Source organism: Lepidochelys olivacea, assembly GCF_965140295.1.
Source record: "Lepidochelys olivacea isolate rLepOli2 genome assembly, chromosome: 8".
NCBI classification, from domain to species: domain Eukaryota; kingdom Metazoa; phylum Chordata; order Testudines; family Cheloniidae; genus Lepidochelys; species Lepidochelys olivacea.
The window spans coordinates 992774-1012060 of NC_140418.1; the positions used below are offsets into that span (position 1 = coordinate 992774).

A 19287-nucleotide genomic window follows, 5' to 3' on the forward strand; every position below is an offset into this window, starting at 1 on the left:
TGAAGCTTGTGAGCCAATTCAAAACCTTTGAGGCTCTCTGGCCAAAGGGACTTCTGCCCGTGGCTTGGCTCCGGGGAGCAAGCGTGGAGATTAGTGGTCCATGCTTACTTCAGCGCACACACCAGGATCTCAATTCCTTTCCACATACCCAGCACTGTTCTTGATCAGCCAATCTTCCCGAAAAAGGCCCATATACACTCCCACGATGCTGCTTTGTAAACACTGCAGACCTGCCACCCCACCCCCCAAATGGGTAATGGTGGTGTCAGTACAACCTGAGCGGTCTTCTCAGGCACTTGAACATTTCTTCCTGAGATGGAGGCGGGGCCCAAGGCACCCCGTGAGCACCGGGAAGTGCTGCTGTAGCCGAGTCTTTTGTGCACGGGCAGCCTCTTGCTGGTGGTCTTGGCCCCAAAGACCTGGATGTTGTTGTGCTGTTTCTCCCCAGGCTGTTGTGCATCCTTCTGGGGAGGCAGAAGAGATCTCAGCACCTAATTCTGCAGATATCATCGGGGATAAAAGATGGCTGCTCGCTCCCACGCCAACACTTCAGGGGGCAGCGGCGGCTGGAGTTGGAGCCTTGGGCTTCTCTTGGAATGGAGACTTAGCATCCAGCCGCAGCGCTCTCACCTTCTTCTTGCCCGTACCATTGTACCTTGCCTCCGCTGCAACGGACTGGACGGGCTCTCAGAGACAAAGGGCAGCTGTTGCAAGACGACCCTAGACCCCTGCGCGGTTTTCTGCAGGCCGGATCCCCGTAGCGACGACTGGCTGTGAGTATCGCAGCTTAGAGGCTAGCCCCGCCCAGGGGGGTGCCTGAACGGCTGGTCAGGCCATCGCGAGGTAACTTCCACTCCCCCCCGTCAGTCCTCCAGAGGAGGTAACAGGATGCACGGCACAGACATCTCGCCCCAGTCTGTTACTCGTAAGGGCTCAATCCCCCAAGCCCAGCACTTCCTGGGTGTCAGATCCAGCTGGGAATCCCAGAGATTGTCAGAGCCTCCAAAGAATTAGATTTAAAAAAATGAAAACTCCAATGGTGGCATTAACATGACTCAGACTCACTCAGTTCTGCTTTTCGGTTCAGCTCATTTGCCATGTCAACTGGGAGGCAGAGACTCTGCCGTTGGGCACTACAGAAATTACGCTTTTGGAATGAGCCTAGAATTACCTTCCCCAGAATGGGCAGCTTGCCCTAGGCAGGGGGGAGGGGGCATTAACCATCTCGAAGAGCAGGGCTCTAACTTGTGGGGGCTATCAATTTCTTCACAGCATCCCAGGAGAGTCTGGTAGCTGAGCTGACCTCTCTGGGTGGAACTCATCCACACGGGGAGATGTACATCACTCACTGGCTGTGCGCCTCGCAAGCCGTCACTGCAGAGACCACATGTAGACTCTCATGCTGCTTGTTAAGCAGCAGCTGCCCGACCTCAGTGAGACAAAACACACACAACAAATTCAAGAGTAAAGTTAAACTTTACTTTACAGTAATTGTTTTCTTCTATATACAAAGAATTACAGTACATAATCTGGGAGCACCTGGAGAAGGCCAACCCTCTTTTCATTATCATAAGTTTCACATACACAGCCAACAGTCTAAGGGGAGCAAAGTGAAATTAATCAATGGTCCAAGACTCTCCCCTTCTCCCTCTTCTAAAAATAATAGATATATACTGTAAATATATAAGCCTCTCTCACTCAATCTCATGTTCTTTGTACAGGACGTGTGGCAGGTGAGTTCTGTGTAACACCATTACATTAGACAATCTTTCACAAACTCCCATGTGCTGTGTTCATCCACCATCCACTGCTCCCTGCACACACATACAAATAAAGCACCGGACAGTCATGGCAGGGCACAGTGACACTTGGCAACCCCTTCCTGCAGTTGTTACTCAGGCACTATTCCCAGTTACTTCAGTGGAGGTTTTGCTACGGCATGGGCCCTGCCCGGTGTCCATCTCACCAGCCCCAGGGCAGCGTGCGTGCGTGCGGCCTGATATGATAGACTTGGGGTAGGAACGCTATCATGCGTATTCTTCATTCAGCTTGTTAGCGTAATCACACTGAAGCAATTTGCCTCTACAGCCCTCTTCTCTGCTGCGTGACCGTGCGGTGTTAGTCCTAACCTCTTAGTTCCTGGCCCAGGGGCCGGAATATCACACTCCCAGCTGGAGCTTCAGCTGAAGGAAGAGGAGGGTAGTTTAAGCACAGAGCGCTGGCCATGCCCCACACGGGGGAAGGGGCGCTTTGCTTTTTACAAATTTTTCTCCCCCGTGCTTCATACAAACCTGATCGATCCCTCATGTTTCATCATTTATTCCTCAGGGTAAGGAGGGGGAACCCCTCCCTTGGTCACAGCAGACAAGGGCCCTGCAAGGGCACGTCTTGCTCCAGGTGCTGAACTGTGGGGAAGAGAATTCCCCTGTTCAGTCCTGAGGATCGCACTGCAGGCTGGGGGGCGCGGAAGGAACTACTGGACTTATACAAGCCTAGTGCAGTGTTAGGGAAAACCAGTGCAACGGGAAAGGGCCAACCCTGAGGCTGAGCACAACTTTCCACCCCCAGTTCTGCTAGCCAACTGGGGGCTAGCCAAGGGGACAATGGTAGGAGCTTTTCAAAGCCGTGTGCACTTTACACCAGGCTCCCGCTGGCCTAACAAAGGCAGACCTGGGGGTAGGGGGCAGAGTGCCAAGTGTAAGCAAGGCCAGGCCTCTGCTGTCAAGCTGCTCTGACCAAAGCTTGGAGCATCTTTCACTTGCTAACACACAAACTGCTTGTTAGAAAATACAGAACTTCCAGCACCATTAGCCCCTGCCCATCTCAAGGCAGTGATCTTGCTAATGCTTTAATTCCGTTCTCCTGTGTATGACTGATTGGTTCTCAAACTCCTGTATCATATAGGTCTGCAAGCAGCTTAACTGATTTTGTTCCAATCCTTTATCCTCCCTGCAGACACCAACAGAGCATGCTGACTGTTCAGTTTGCTTTACAGGTTCCCAGCATAAAGGTCCAAAATCCATTTCCTCTATGTCAACGGTTCTGAAACATCATAAACCTGAAGCCAGCTCAGTCCCTATGGCAACCCAGAAGAACATACATGTCCCAGCGCACGCACAGGTCCTTTTTTAAAAAACCCAGAGACTCGCTGGCAGCTTGGTCTGGTTTGAAGGCATCTCAAATCTGGGTAACATCAAAACAATCAGGGTGTTCCTGTGAGCCCTGTCCTGTCTGTTTCAGTGACTCTAACCGAAGGCCCAGCCCAGCTACCAGAGAAGGAAAGGATTCAGCTTGCAAAGGAACTCCTGGCGTAGGGCTGGGGGACGTGAATTCAGCCCTACTGTTCTGAACAGCCAAACTCTGTACAATAGCACCATGAGAGCCCAAGTACTTAGCCAAGGGCAAATTTAAGATTACAACTTTCCCTAGCAACAGGACACAGCACTATTAATTTGTAGAGATTTCCCCAAGAGGTAGATTGAGTTCTGCCAGGCCTGCCACCACAGCCACTCCTCTAGCCCATGGTGCAGCATATCACTCTGCTGCCAAGATGGCAGAGGGGGCTGGCTGACTTCAAGAAGAACATCACATCAGGACGTCTCTAAAGGAAGGAATCTGCTTTCATTTAGTGCCCGGTCGCCAAGAGCCCTGCTAGCAGGCTACATGCAAAGCTCCCGCTGACGCCAACGGGAAAGTGAAGGAAAACCTATTGACAATCTCCCTCCTTACCTAGATTTGTCCCTTTTCCACGGGTACAAGAACCCAATGAGCAGGGAGGCCTGTCTACATTAGAAAAGTTAGTAACTGGATCACTACATATGCTTCCAATGGTGCAGTACTAGTAAGCGTATGTCCTATTGTAGACAAGCCTCAGGCAACTTTGACACCACGTCCTGAGAAGCTGTTCAGAACAGATGTCTGCACTAGTTATCACTGCAAGTTCTGCCGTAACCTTCCCAGATATCAGCTAGGTTCAGATGGTGTACAGCTGAGCACGCGTATCGGTAATGTAGGGTAACATACATTCGAGAGATGTCAATTGAGAGTTAAGGCTAAATTTAACAGAAATCCAAACACGTTAAGTTGTTGAAACGCACAGTTCAGGCTCCCAAACAACCCTGCCTCCGCCCTGTAGTGATGTCAGCCAAGAACCATTCAGTTACGACTGATGCTCATCAGAGCCTGTGCGCTCAGATTAAACTGAACTGACTTTTGCCCATTTTTCATTTCCGCCTTTACAGGAATGAGTTAAGGTTGTTTCCACAACTCAATCCTGCCTAGTCTCATCTTAACATGCTGTATTTCTTTTATGTTTAACATGAACCCCAAATTCCCTGGGTTTAATGATGCTTGTTTAAAATTAATCACAACATCCCTGTATTTTTTTACTCTAATTCACTAATATGTATTCTCTACCTTAACTCCATCATACATTTTTCTCTGGGAATTTGTTTTCTTTTTAATTACTAAAGTTTTCATATGTGATCAGTAAACAAAACTCACAAAAAAACAGCTACCAAGGGATATTTTTAATGATCTGAAGAAGATATGTAGCATCAGCCTTAACCATCTTATAAAATGGTAATTTTTGTGTCCAGATTCACCAGTGCGCTGGCTGCTTTAGGCATTCAGAAGCAGTGCAGAGGTGGATAATTACGCTGCGTTTGCAGTTGTTTTCAATCGTCAGAGCAGCACAATGCATCAAGTGCATATGCCCCTACCCCTTCCCTCCACATTCCCCTGTGCATACCCCACCCCCACCGTTTCTCCCTGATCTCCCAGCTGGAGAGATTTGGTGCAACAGGTAGTTTTTGAAAAAACCTGATCAGTATTAAGCGTCATCATTTTGCAGTTATTCTTCATAAAGGAAGGTTACTTATAGTAACAGGAGAGCTACGAGATGTCCCAGCGGGTATTCACCATGTCTGCACGTGCTGTGCATGCCCAGGACTGGAAATTCTTCAAGAGTGATGTCTGTTGGGGCACCCACGTGCCCTGCGTCTCCTTGTGCTGTGAACCAAGGGGTTAAGGGGTGGCATGGACCGACGGCATCTCCAGTTCCTACTCTGCCATGAATCCCGTGAGGATCCGAAGCCGGAGGAGGAGGGTGGGTCTGCAGAGACCACACATAAGAACGAACCCAGTTAAGGAAAATAAGCTTCCCTTTTTCCTCATCAAGTGCTGGTCCCAATGGCTACTCACTGTGGGTGAGTGCCAAGCAGGCGGTGGGCAGGGAGTTCTGTACACAGCTCACAGAATGGCTGAGTTGAAGGAAGCGCGCAGCCGAGGCCTGATTCAGTGACTGGTGCCCAGTGAACACGTGAATGGAGTGCCATCGCTCGACACACTTCAGAGGGGTCCCTTGGCAGGATGCCACTGCAGCAGCTTGTGCTCTGGTAGAATGAGCCCTGAGAGTCTGGAGAGGGGCTCCCGCCCTCTCAGAGCAGAGAAGGATGCAGCTGGAAATCCATTCTGAGTGTCTTGGAGAAGATACTGCTTCTCCTTTCATCCGCGCAGCTATGGACGCACAGCCGTGGAGATCTCCTGCAGGACCTTGTCCTATCCAGACAGAACAACCAAGCTATTCAGCATCCAGAGAGCAACCTCCCGCCCTCACTATTCCTGTGAAAATCTGGGTAATACACAGGCAGGTGAACGGCTCGTTACAGTGGAAGTCAGATGGAACTTGGGATACAATCTCAAGGACACTGTCCCTGTGAATGACAGGATCAGGCAGGTCTGCCACTGGGCCCAAACTCACACATTCTCCTGGCCAACAGCTTTAAGGACAGTTACCTTCAAAGAGTAGGACTGAGGTGGAGGCTCAGGGTTCAAACAGTGGTTTCATGAGTTGGGAATGGACCAAGTTCAGGTCCCAAGACAGAGGGGGTCTTGATACTGTAGGAACATTCTAACAATGCCTTTTAAGAACGTGACTCTTGTGGGATGGGTGAGAACTGACCAGTCCTCTACTGAGGATGAAAGGCATCGACAGCGCTCAATAATCCCTTAATGAAATGATGGATAGGCCGGCTGACTTCCAGAAGAGGAGACAGTCCAGGATAAGAGGAACGCCAGACCCTCCTGAGGCAAATTGTGCCTCTGACACCACATGGAGAGCTGCTTGCACTCAGCAGTGTAACACTTCCTTACAGAAGGTTTCCTGCTACTGAGAAGCAGGGATCGCCAAGTAGGGTCTCTCTAAATCTGTGGTCCATCCGAAAAACAGGCTGTCAGATGAAGAGATATGGGTTGGGATGATTGGTCCTGTCCCCATTCTGTGACAGCAGGTCCAGAAATGGCTGCAGGCAAATGTATGGCAAAAGCAATAAGTCAGGTACTTACTGTTGTCCTGGGTTGCAAAGTCATCACAAAACGGGGATCCCCACTGGCACAAGGTTTGTTGGATGACGGACAAACAGAGCTCCCATTCATGGGCTACGTGAGAACGCCTGCCGAGGCTGTCTGCTAGGGAATTTTCATTCTCCCCAGTAGGTGCATTGCAGAGAGGGTGAGCTGCTGCTGGATGCACCAGCTCCCAGCTGGACAGCCTCCCCGCAGAATGATCTGACCTGGACAGGTGGCTCAGAAAAAGGGGAGGACTTGTGTGCATGCTTTGTGGACGGCACAAAGCTTGAGCAGGTTGATGTGGCATGTGAACTCTTGCAAAGTCTAGGAACGCTAATCTATGTAGTCATGCAGGTGGGCTCCCCCGTCTAGTCAGGCTGCGTCTGTCACAAGTGTCCTTGGGAGTGGGGTGGGAGCAAAGGGAATCCCCGCAAATACCGACTCCCTTTTCCTAACAGGTGAGAGATACCCGAATGCTGGAAGGAAGGGTGACTCTTGTCCGAGGAGTCCTTGTTTGGGATGTTGACTTTCCTCAGCCAAGCCTGGAGACTGCGGGGGGAAGCCTGGGGATGGGTGTAGGTGCATGTCACCACATGGCCTAGGAGGACCAGACTGCTGTCTGATGACTGAGAAAAGTTGGATACTGAGGTCTCTCATTATTAGGAATCTGTCCTGTGGTGAGTAAGCTCTGGATGCAAGCAAGTCAAGAACTGCTCCAATAAATTCTGCAGCCGTGGGTGTTAAATGGACTTTCCTGGGTTTCCCTAAAGCCCCAAGGAGGGGCACAGGTCAAGCAGGGCAGCGAATGCTGTATGTACTGCCTGATATGATCATCCCTGGAGGAGCCAGTCACCTAGACAGGGACGTACATGGTAGCGGTGATAGTGTAGGTGTGCTGCACTACTAACAGGACTTTTGTAAAAGCCACCGGTGCTGCCAAAAGGCCCCAGGGGCGTGGACCTGGTACTGGAAGTGCTCTGACCCCACCATGAAATACAGGGATTTCCTGACTGCACATATGTGAAAAGGCATCCTTTAAATCGACAGCTGCAAACCAGCTGCCTTTGTCCAGGGAGGGGACTAGAGCATCCACAGTAATCATCCTGACTGCTGAACGGCAGCTGCCGGAGACCAGGGTGGGTCCCCGCCCCTCTTCCTTTTGGGGATCAGGAAGTATCTGGAGTAAAAGTTGTTTCCCCGGCATTCAGCAGGTACCAGTTCTGTTGTTCTAGAGATGAGGATGGGGATTTTGCAGAAGGACAGGGATCGGATTGTGTAGCTGGCTGAGATGATGCCAAAGACCCATCTGTTAGAAGTTAAATGTTGTCACATCAGAAGAAAACAGATTAGATGTCCATCAAAAGGGGTGGGGAGACTGGACAGACAAGCACTGTGTGTGAAGCTCTCAGTTGTCTCCTCGAGGATCAGACTTGCTGAGAGATGTCTGAGACTGGAGAGGGGACAGCGGTGCGTCTGTTGCCCTGTACCCTCTGGCAGGTTCTCAGTGGCCCATAGGACAGGACCCCCAGTGGTACCACAGCTGTGGGGCTGGGCAGTCTCTAGCGTGGGGTAGTTTAGAATATTTTCTGAGAGAAGCCAGGGTGCATATTCCTGAGGAATTGAGGTGGCACAAGTGTCTTTGAGTGACTCATCCGTCCTTTCACAGCTAGAACCTCCTTGGGGAGATCCGACGCCTGCAGCCACGATGCCCATCTCATGACCGAGGTAGCCACAGAACAGGAAGCCATGTTCACAGCATCCAGGGATGCCTGCAGAGATGACCTGCTACAAGCTTTCCTTTTTCTGGGACAGCCGGGAAGGGGGCTGGTTTGTGCCAAAGGTTTTTAGTAGGCTCCAAGAGGGCCTCATTTATAGAGCGCGCTTTGGAGTCGGTTTCAGAGCGCTGGACTCTCCTGGTACTGCCGGTGCCGGCTCTTGCCCCCTGGGAACTCTGGGTGCACCTGGTCTGGGGCATGGATTCTCACTCAGCCCCAAGGGATGGGGAGCCATCCTCTTCTTTGACGACTTATCAGTCTTCTGACGAGTGTCTTTCCCTACCCTCTTCATGCATCCTCTTCGAGTCCGCAGGCCTGCTGGAGAGCTCTCAGGTCCCTGCAGAGTCCGAGCTGCTGGGATGGCCTAGCACAAGGGGGAGAGGAAGGAGTAGCAGGTCTCACAGTTCAACGGGATGTGAGATTCCTGGAGGCAGTAGAGACAGGTCTTGTGAGCGGTGGTGAACAGGAAGACCTGAGGGCATGCAACACAGTGCTTGAAACCTGGGGCCTTGGGCATAAATGCCTTGGACATAGGGAGAATAAGGTGGGGGGAACCTCCTGATCACCACTAACTAACAGCTACTTGAAAAGCCCTAGCTAACTAGTGAAAAGAGCCACATAACCAATACACCATTAGAAACATGTTTAATGTTTACAGCTAACACTGAACAGAGGCGAAGAGACTAACAAACACAACAGGGCTTAGTCCCAGGATGTGAGCGGTAGCAAGGAACTGGAGAGGCAGCTGATCCGCTCTGTCACTTATATGCCCTCAGTTCATAGCAGAGGAGACGCAGAGCACAGACACGGACCAAGGGACATGGCTATTGAAGAATTTCTGGTCCTGAGTACTTGGAACACGTGCCCCCCCCACCCCCCATGGCCAGACCTCAAAGTAGTACTGAGTGTTTTCTCCAGCAGCAGAGGCTGGTGCATAGCATCTTGTCCTACAGAAAAGCTCACCAAAGGCTTCCCTTCCAAACAGACATGCATGCCTACTGACCTCCCTCTCACTGTTCCCATTGCTCTGAATGGTACTGAGGTCACAGGCTTTGCAACGCTGACCACTGCTTCCCATTGTTCCCAATGGGAGTGAAGTCCTCAGGGGAGACAATGGCTCTATGCAGGCAGGGGACAGACAGCAGCGCTGGGAGGAGCTGATGAGTAGAGGTGGTGACCATCTTTGCTAAAGGCAGCGAATGGCCTCAGTCCCTTGGAGAACAATGGGAGCCTGCAGCCATTTCGCAAGAGGGCTTTTATTGGAAAGTTTCTATGAAACCTTCTTCAGCCTCTGCCAAATGGGAAACTTTCAGTTACAAGCAGACAGAAAACATGGCTCTTAACCCAAAACTCTTCTTCTCAAAACCACCCCTTGCACTACTCAGGAGCCACCTTTTGCAGTAACACCTGAGGAGCGGAGACTATTGGGGGGAGGGGAGGAGAGAATGTCTGACACCTCTTTGCTATGCAGGGAGAATGTGTTTGTCTTCAACAAGGAGGGTGAATTTCTGCTTTAAGTGCAAAACTTGACTCCACCTTGCCTGTGGGGGCAGCCCCTCTATCTGGTACTGATGTCTCTAGTTTCAGAGTGGCAGCCGGGTTAGTCTGTATCTGCAAAAAGGCCGAGGAGTCCTTGTGGCACCTTAGAGACTCACAAATTTATTTGAGCATAAGCTTTTGTGGGCTACAGCTCACTTCATTGGATGCATGCAGTGGAAAATAGAGTAGGAATATGGGACGCATGCAGTGGAAAATACAGTAGGAATATCCCTACTGTATTTTCCACTGCATGCATCTGATGAAGTGGGTTTTAGCCCACAAAAGCTTATGCTCAAATAAATTTGTTAGTCTCTAAGGTGCCACAAGTCCTCCTTGTTCTTTCTGATGTCTCTAGTGTAGATGCGCCCTGAGTCTCTCTCCATTAAATTGTTTGATCTCAGTAGAGATCAGTGTCTGTGGCAAAGGCCAGAATGAACTGCCGGCACACTTCATTTAATTTACTTTAAAACTGACCGTTTCTCTCTCTTGCTCCTATCCTACATGAGCACTAACATGTTTGCAATGCTATTTTCTATATAAAGAATCCAGTGACTTGAATTATTGATGAAAATTCTAAAAGGTAGCAAAGGAAATAAATGGCATTTAAACCGCCCCAGTACAAGTGTCTCCTCAGGCCATCCAAGTCAACAGATGCAGCTGGCTGGCTCTGCGGGCTGCCACCATCTCAAACAGTGGAATTCAGTTTTGTTTCCTTTAGTGTGGATTTACCTGGCATACAAAGAGTGCCAGTCTGACCCTGAGGCTGAAGTCACTTTAGTCCTCCCTGAAAAAAGGCAGCCTTGGTTCCAGCAGAGCATGTCTCAGGGATCACATCGAGAGGCAAGAGAGTATTCTGTTTCAGACCGTGGCCTGTCTGCTGAGGTTGCCAACAGGGTTCAGACATAAAGCTGTTCATTTCTTCTCCATCACACTAACTTACAGAGATGTTCCCATCGGTATGAAAAGCTTCCTCCTCCAGCCTGGGATAACAGAAGTGGCCAGCCAGCCACGATTCGTCAGTGTTCTACAGCTTGCTAGCGAGGGGCCGGGGCACATTCCACTCCCGGGGAGTGGGGTGTTCAGCCCCGGGCAGAGAGGAAAACCCCACTAACTGCACAACCCCTTCCAGCTGATACAGAACAACTGCTTCCTGCTTTCCTCACTTCTCCTAGTCACTAACCCTCTTCCGCCTAGAGAGGCATTTGTCTTAACTTCTAAGATGACACAAGCACTGCCTTTACGTGATATTTCCCAGTGCGGATCCATATTTAACCAAGCAGGCGCACGCCTACTCTGAAGTCAGCTCTGTGACCCGTGTCAGCTGGAAGGTGGGTGGGCTGGAAAACTGGATCTGTACAGAAAAGCTCTGGAGGGAGAAGAGAAGAGAAGAGAAGAGAAACAGTGGTGTAGTCAAATGAGTGGCGGAAGGCCGGGGGCTTAAAATATCATGCAATGGCTCAATCTACTTTCACTGTTCAAACAGGAGCTCCTCAATAACCGCTGAGAGTGAAGGGATTCTGCTGCTGCTGTGAACCTCGCCCTATATTTCAACACATGACTTATAAGGAAGATTCTTCAAACCTGCGCTCATGAGAATTCACTGAGAACTTTTCCATTGTAAAGATTTAGAATAGCCTGCACCAAAAATATTCACAGTTTATTTTTCATGAAACAAATAACTAGTTAACACATGACATTGCAAAAACAGAGTGGGACAAAGCAGTGCAGATGTCTTTTCTTGTTACAGCTCCGCTGGCTGGGCGGCTGGCACAGAGGACACCCTACTCACACAATCTACATGGCAAAGTCCAGCTCATGGGAAGGGCTATCAATGTAAATTAGAGATTTATTTTCCTTCTCACACATGATAAATACTTAACATACTGAACCTCATTACCGTTTTTTTTGTAATTTTGTTTTTATTTAAAAAGTTAATAAAATGCCCTTAGTTTATCCTCTCTCAATGGCTCTGAGGAGACATCCTGATTCCCTTTGTGCAGGAGTCATGCAAAACAATAGCTGCTTGCATCTCCCCCAGCTCAGCAGAGATCAGGGACTGACCCGCAGGTCTTCACGGAAAAACAACACTAAACACTAAGATTCCATAAGCCATAAAGCTTTTCCAAGTCACGAGCTACACTGAGGGGCCTGAAGTGATTCAGACTAGAGAGGAGACACACGACAGCACTGCCCAGAGGGGACACTCTTGGGGAGCTGACTTTGGAAAGGAGAATGGATCAGGATTTGCCTTGTTACAGAGACCTCTCTGCCTGTCACAGAAACCCACAAAGCTAATTATTGCTCTCTCTTGGAGCAGTGGGAACATACGAGCTGAACGCCAGCCCTGACCTGTTCCCAAGTTAGAGGAAAGGGGCTAGTATGGAACTAGGGCTCCCCCTCTGGGGAGAGACCTACTGCGCTCTCTCTGAAACAATGGGCCCAGGTCAGTGGAGCTCAGGCATGTCGCGCAGGTAATGTCTTGGGAGACCGTGCTGATGAAACAGTGCTTACGGCTGGCACAGCGCACTGCACTGACCGTGGGCAGCACGGACGCAGGCTGCCCGGCCACTCCTTCGCAGATCACAAGCGTCACTAAGTCACAAGTAGCCATTTCCTACGTCCCTGCCTGTTATTCCACCGCACACTGTATCAGTGCCATAGCCGTGTGTATTTCTGCCTCAGCAGTCAGGTCACGTAACTGCTTCCATCAGGTCTACTCGGAATACCAGCCCGGCAAGTCACCAGGCACAGAGTTACCTTGAGTGTGATGGGGGGGGGGGGGCAGCCAGGTGCTAGAGCCATTGTGTTCCAGTGTGAGAACTATTACCTTGAGGGGCTGGTTTTCTGACACACAGACACTTCAACATAGTCCAGGTAATTCAAGTCTCCTGTGGGGTTTTTTGGTTGGAAATACAGAGGCTAACCAAGGGGAAGGGTGTTGACATGGTTTTCCATTCTGGATACAGCATGCCTTCTGAAATAGCTTCTTGACTCTGCACTATGGAGTGAATTCCACAGAATTCACTCTGCTAGGGCTACCAAGACACTCTGCAAACAGGACTCCTAAGCATGTGGTTGAGATGGGGGAGGAAGAGACTATTTAGTTTGCTAGTTCATGGTAACAACCAAGGAGAAGAAGGAACTGCCTGGAGCATTCAGAAGGGCAGCATCTCTACCCTGGCAAAGGCAGCGCTCAGCATCCAGTCGGGGCCTTACTCAAGCGCTACCCTGCTACAACAGCTGCCTCCAGGGCTCAGAGCATCGTATGTGCCGTGGAAATTCCGCCTCTCTCACGTTACAGAGCTAAGACCCAAGAGGAGAATCCTGGCAGATGGTATCTTCAGAGACCCTCTCCCCCCATCCCCAATCACAGGGCCTGCGCAGAAGCAGTTCTCTTGCCCACGCTGGAATGAACTGTACAGTCTGGCAGGAGCAGGCTCCTCCACTAACTCCAAGGGACTCCACCTTTTTATAACAGCACCTGTGTTTTGGGTGAGCCTTGCACTGGTGACACATATCAATGTGCACACTCAGGCAAACACTTGCAAAGGAAAACCCTGTGGGGAAGGAGAATTGGGCAGCGCAAGTGCTAAATCCCTTCCCCTCTTCAGAGTCTAGCAAAGACACTTGTCCAATTACTCTGTGCACCATTTAATCATTTGAAACATCTGAGATCCCAGTTCAGACTAGTTGTTCTGCTTTCACTAAGAACAGTTAAGAGAAAGGAAATTGCTTCCTCAGGGCCATTTAGCTGTGTTTTGGAAACCCCTTTTGGATGCAGACCTCGCACGCAGACACGCTAGATCAGTAACATGACCATTTCAATGGAATTAGAGATTTTATCCGGAGTGGACTCTTTATTTCAACTTTACCGTTTGTAAAAGGAAGAGGAAAAAAGGTCGCTGATGCTCACTCTCCGTGGCTGGGCCACACTCCGGTTTAGGTAAACGTCCTTGCTTATGTCATGAGAGCACCTGGGCTCGAGGCTGGGATCAGGGACGTGAACAACAAACAAAACAAAGAAAATCCCTCTCCCCAAACAAACCGACTGCAACCTGCCTGCCTCATTCACTGACTTCACTTCGGTTTCGATTCAGCCAATTCCTGACTGGGAGAATCCTGGGTGCGGACGAGCACTATGTTTTGCTCAGGCAAAGGGGCCTGCCCCAGGGGTGTCTGTGCTTTTCCAGAGAGCCAAGAGATCTGCTCAAATGTCTGAATGTTCCTGGCAAGCCATGAAGCCTGCTCTGGGGGCACTGGTGCTTCCCTGGCAGGCCGGGGGGTCTGTTCAAATGTACGTAACCTCTCGGCAGTCCAAGGGCTCTGCTCTGTGGGTGCTGATGCCACTTCCCGGTCAGCCTGCGTTGGCGGCTCAGATGTGTGTAATTTCTCCATGGGCCAAGGTGCCTGTCCCACGTGGGTCACGGCCGTCCCTGCAGCCCGAGAAGTCTGCTCCTCAGGTAAACAAGTTCGCTCTTTCTGCTGTGGCTGCGGCTCCCCCACTGCGGCTCCTCTCTCTTTTGGCTCAGCATTCTGATCCCCGGGCCGCAGTGCTTTCTCGGACAGCAAAAGCCTTGGAGGCCTGTCAAACGCCTGACGCTGCAGGGCCCCCGTGGCGGGAGCCTCATCTGACAGCAGGGGCTGCAGGCCCTTGATGGGAGACTCGCCCAGTGGCTGCGGCCGTGGGACCCTAGCAAGGGCGGGAGACTCGTCCATTAGCTGGGGCCACTGAGCCTGGGTAGCGGTGGCAGACTCGTCCGATGGCAGAGGATGCAGGCCCTTGGTTGGAGACTCATCTGCGGGAGGAGGCAGCAGAGCCCCAGCAGCGGAAGGAGACTCATCTGAGGGCGGAGGCTGCTGGCCTGCAGTGGTGGCAAGAGGCTTGTCCGACTGCTGAAGCCTCAGGGATACAATGGTGGGTTGTTTATCTGACTGCAGCCTCAGGGCCACAGCGGAGCAGGGCTTGTCCGACGGCTGCAGCCTCAGGGCCACGGCGGAGCAGGGCTTGTCCGACGGCTGCAGCCTCAGGGCCACGGCGGAGCAGGGCTTGTCCGACGACTGCAGCCTCAGGGCCACGGCGGAGCAGGGCTTGTCCGACGGCTGCAGCCTCAGGGCCACGGCGGAGCAGGGCTTGTCCGACGGCTGCAGCCTCAGGGCCACGGCGGAGCAGGGCTTGTCCGACGGCTGCAGCCTCAGGGCCACGGCGGAGCAGGGCTTGTCCGACGGCTGCAGCCTCAGGGCCACGGCGGAGCAGGGCTTGTCCGACGGCTGCAGCCTCAGGGCCACGGCGGAGCAGGGCTTGTCCGACGGCTGCAGCCTCAGGGCCATGGCGGAGCAGGGCTTGTCCGACGGCTGCAGCCTCAGGGCCACAGCCAGAGGCAGCCTGTCAGAAGGCGGACGCCTGAGGCCCAGGACTGCAGGCTGATGGTCAGAGGGCTGAGCGTTTTGACAGTTAGCTGGCGGGACTGTGGGAGAGACATACTCACGAATTTCCCCGGGCTCTAGAGGGTTGGGTCCACAGGGATCATGCTCTGTGCATGATAAGCGTCCATCCAGTTTGGAGATAAAGAGCATGCCCTCCCGATGCTGCTTGCAGAAGGAGCTGGGACACATCTCACAGAAGGAAGCTGCTTCTTTGCCACACACATCACACTGATGCCAAGGGCACTCCCACTTCCCTGCAGCACAAACAGGAGAAAAAGCACCTTAGGAGGTAACGTAACAGAGCTATCGGGTTGGAAAGCTACAGCCGAGGGCAGGGGAGACCTGCTTGTAACGGCTCTCACTAAAACAATGTCAGAAATTCCCCTTCTCTGCTCCTGCACCAGTTGCCTTGGATTCATTACACCAAGCACAGAGGGAAACCTAGTCACCGCATAGCAGAGGGCTAATGCAAGGAAAGTTCTGCCTTCAAGCTAACCCCATACTGAAAGGGTTCCAGATGTTTCCAATTTCAACTAGGGCTGAGTGAATTTGAGGCCAATTTCCTCCCTTCACACTGATGTGAGAGAAGATACTGGAAGACACTGGAGACAAGGAACTGAGGGCTGGTCTACACTACCGTGCAGGGTCAATCTAAGAGACGCAACTTCAGCTACGTGAATAGAGTAGCTGAAATTGACGTACTTTGATCTACTTACCGCGGTGTCTTCACTGCGGTAAGTTGACAGCTGACGCTCCTTCGCTGACTCCACTTGCTCTCCTCGTTCTGGTGGAGTACTGGAGTCGACGGAAGAGCGCTCAGGGGTCAATTTATCGCGTCTATGCTAGACGCAATAAATGGACCCCCGCTGGAACAATCACTGCCTGCCGCCGATCCAGCGGGTAATGTAGACAAGCCCTGAGTTTCTCTTGTCTCCCCCTCTGGGCATAGGACAATAGTTCTTTACAGAAGCCAAACTATGTCTTAAGGAGTTCAGTTTGGGATTTCACTCACTGCTAGTATCAGAACCATCCTGGAGAAAAACAAATCACCCCCAATGTGCAGCAGAGTCAATTGCAGGCCTCTCTGCGGATTCAACCCATAGCACTCCCCAGCTGGGCACACACTGCACTGGCTGTCACTGGCTACCGAAAGCCTCCAGCTTACAGATTCATAGAATTTAAGCCCAGAAGGGACCATTAGATCATCTGGTCTGACCTCCTATATATCCCACACCATTACATTTTACACTGTTACCCCTGTATGGAATCCAGTCACTTGTGTTTGGCTAAAGCATCTTCCAGAAAGGCACCAGCCTGGCTCTGGAGACATCAAGAGATGGAATATCTACCACTTCCCCTGGGAGTTTGTCCCACTGGTTAATCATCCTCACAGTCAAAAAATGGGACCTAATTTCTAATCTGAATTGGGCTGGTTTCAGCCACCCACCATTAGTTCTTGTGATGCAGTTTTCCCATTAGATTACAGGGCCATGTAGTACCCAATATTTTACCTGTGAAGGTATTTCTACTCCATAGTCAAGTCATCTCTCAATCTTCTTTTTAATAGTCTAAACAATTGAGCTCTTTACGATGAGAGAGTTAAGGTATCTTCTCCAGCTCTCAACTCATATTTGAGGCTCTTTTCTGACCCTTTTCAATTTTCTAACATCCTTTTAAGAACATGGACACGGTATTCCAGTATCTTCTCAGCGAGGTCATATACAGAGGTAAATCAGCTGCCGACTCCTACGCACTACTGCCATTTACACATACCAGGATTGCATTCGTTGGTTTTTCACAGCATTGCCCTGGGAGCTCATGCTGAGTTGCTTGTTCACTATGACTGCCTAAATCCTTTTCCAAATCACAGGTGCCCCAATCGGTAGCGATGGCCTGCATTCCTTGTCCCTAAATGTATAATGTTCATTTGGCTGTATAAAAACCCATTTTGATTGAATGGGCCTGCTTACCAAGCAATCCAGATCCTTCTGTCTGACTCCCTGCCCTCATCACTATTTACCACTCTGCCAGTCTGTGTTTCACCTGCAAATTTTATCAGAAGTGATTTTATATTTACTTCCAGACCACGGATAAAAATGTTGAATAGCGTTGGGCCTCGTACCAACCCCTACAGCCCACTAAAACACCTGCATTCAGTGACGAGTCTCCATTCAGTGACGAGTCTCCATTTATGGTTACTTTGAACTCTGTCAGTTAGCCAGTTCTTAAGACATTTAATCTGTGCTTTATTGCTATTGTAAAGTGCCCATTTTCAAAACCAGAACATCCTGTGGTCCTGTTAAACGGTGGCTTGCCCTTGGGATGGAGCGCCTGAGGCTAAGCCAACCTGATAACAGGACAAACCTCACTTGTGAGGGCCCAGCAGGTTTCCTGTATACAAGAAGCTGACAGGGAGCAGCTGGGGAAAGAGCTGGAGGGAAGAGACTGCAGGTAGCAAAGTGGTCTCTGTGGGGCCCTGAGTCAGAAGGCCAGTCAGAGCAGGAATCATAGAATCATAGAATATCAGGGTTGGAAGGGACCCCAGAAGGTCATCTAGTCCAACCCCCTGCTCGAAGCAGGACCAATTCCCAGTTAAATCATCCCAGCCAGGGCTTTGTCAAGCCTGACCTTAAAAACCTCTAAGGAAGGAGATTCTACCACCTCCCTAGGTAACGCATTCCAGTGTTTCACCACCCTCTTAGTGAAAAGGTTTTTCCTAATATCCAATCTAAACCTCCCCCACTGCAACTTGAGACCATTACTCCTCGTTCTGTCATCTGCTACCATTGAGAACAGTCTAGAGCCATCCTCTTTGGAACCCCCTTTCAGGTAGTTGAAAGCAGCTATCAAATCCCCCCTCATTCTTCTCTTCTGCAGGCTAAACAATCCCAGCTCCCTCAGCCTCTCCTCATAACTCATGTGTTCCAGCCCCCTAATCATTTTGTTGGAAAGGAAGCTCAAAGCAGGGAGACAAGCTCCCCAGGCTAGGAGGCCTGGGCCAGACCCGATCAAAACAGGGAAGAGACTGAGAGCCCCTGAGGCGAAGTAAAGAGGTGAGGTAGGAAATGGCCGAGGGAAAACCGCAACATGGGTAAAGGAGCTGAGCTAGCTGTGCAGTACAGGTTGAAGAACAGAGATAAAGAGGTTCAGAAGAATTGTTTTTTGCATTCAGACATTTTTGGGATTCCTTAGTTTGGACCAGTGTGACACCAGAAGGGGTGCACTTATGATCGTAACCCAGTAGGAGGGCTGAGGTACTATTCCAGCACTGGTGACCACTGGCAGGGAGCTCTAGCCCTGCAGGAGAGCTGCAATGTCGTATCTGGTCCTGAGGGGGCGGCGGGGGTGAGTGGACTCGCCTACAGTTATTAAGTCAAACACCTCACAAAAGTGTAAGTATTTTAAATCTACACAGTTAACTTTATCAATCAAATTTGTAATCTCATCAAAGAATGAAATTACGTTTGTTTGATAAGACCTATTTTCATAAAACTATGTTGTCTTGCATTAATTATATTCCTGTCCTTTAATTCTTTATCAATTAAAACCTATATCAGCTTTTGCTTTATTTTGCTAGCCAATAAATAGCTGCATCATCCCGTTTTCCCTTTTTGAATATGGGCACAACACTAGTACTCTTCCAGTTTTCTGCAATTTCCCCAGTATTCCAAGATTTATTAAAAATTAACATCAGCAGATCAGATCTCCTCAGCCAACACTTTTAAGACTCTTGAGTGCATGTTATACAGGCCGACTGAATTTAAAATGTTTATCCCTAGTAGTTGTTTATCCCTCGCAGACTCTCCTCAGTCACTAATGGATTGGAAAATACTTCATCATCCACATGTGATACATCATCCTGCTTCTTTCCAAACACGGAATAGATTTATTAAATACTTCTTCCTCTTCTGCATCAATATGAACAATTTTATCATCTGCATCAAGTAATGGGCCACGACCACAGCTAGGATTTATTTTGTTCCTGATATATTTAAAAAAATCTCCTCACTGAATTTAGCCCTGCCAGCAATGGATTTTTCCCTGCTATCTTTAGCTTCCCTTATCAATTTTCTAAACTTCATAACTTCCAATTTATATATTATTATTCTATTTTCCCCTTTTTTATATTTGTTATATATTGATGTTTTATTTCTAATTTGCCACTAAACCAGGATGAGCTTTTAACCAAATTTCTCCTCTT

The 19287-nt window shown here is 50.0% G+C and overlaps 1 protein-coding gene across 3 annotated transcripts in view; it reads right to left on the minus strand.

The window, feature by feature from the left end:
- Nucleotides 1-1457: 1457 nt before the first annotated feature.
- Nucleotides 1458-19287, minus strand: part of NSD1 (nuclear receptor binding SET domain protein 1) — a 105035-nt gene continuing 87205 nt past the window's right edge. For all 3 annotated transcript variants that reach the window (XM_084635857.1, XM_084635856.1, XM_084635855.1), the window contains exon 21: nt 1458-15340. In XM_084635857.1, the coding sequence (XP_084491983.1) occupies nt 13740-15340 (1601 nt within the window). In that variant the 3' untranslated portion in view covers nt 1458-13739. The remainder of the gene's footprint in view (nt 15341-19287) is intronic.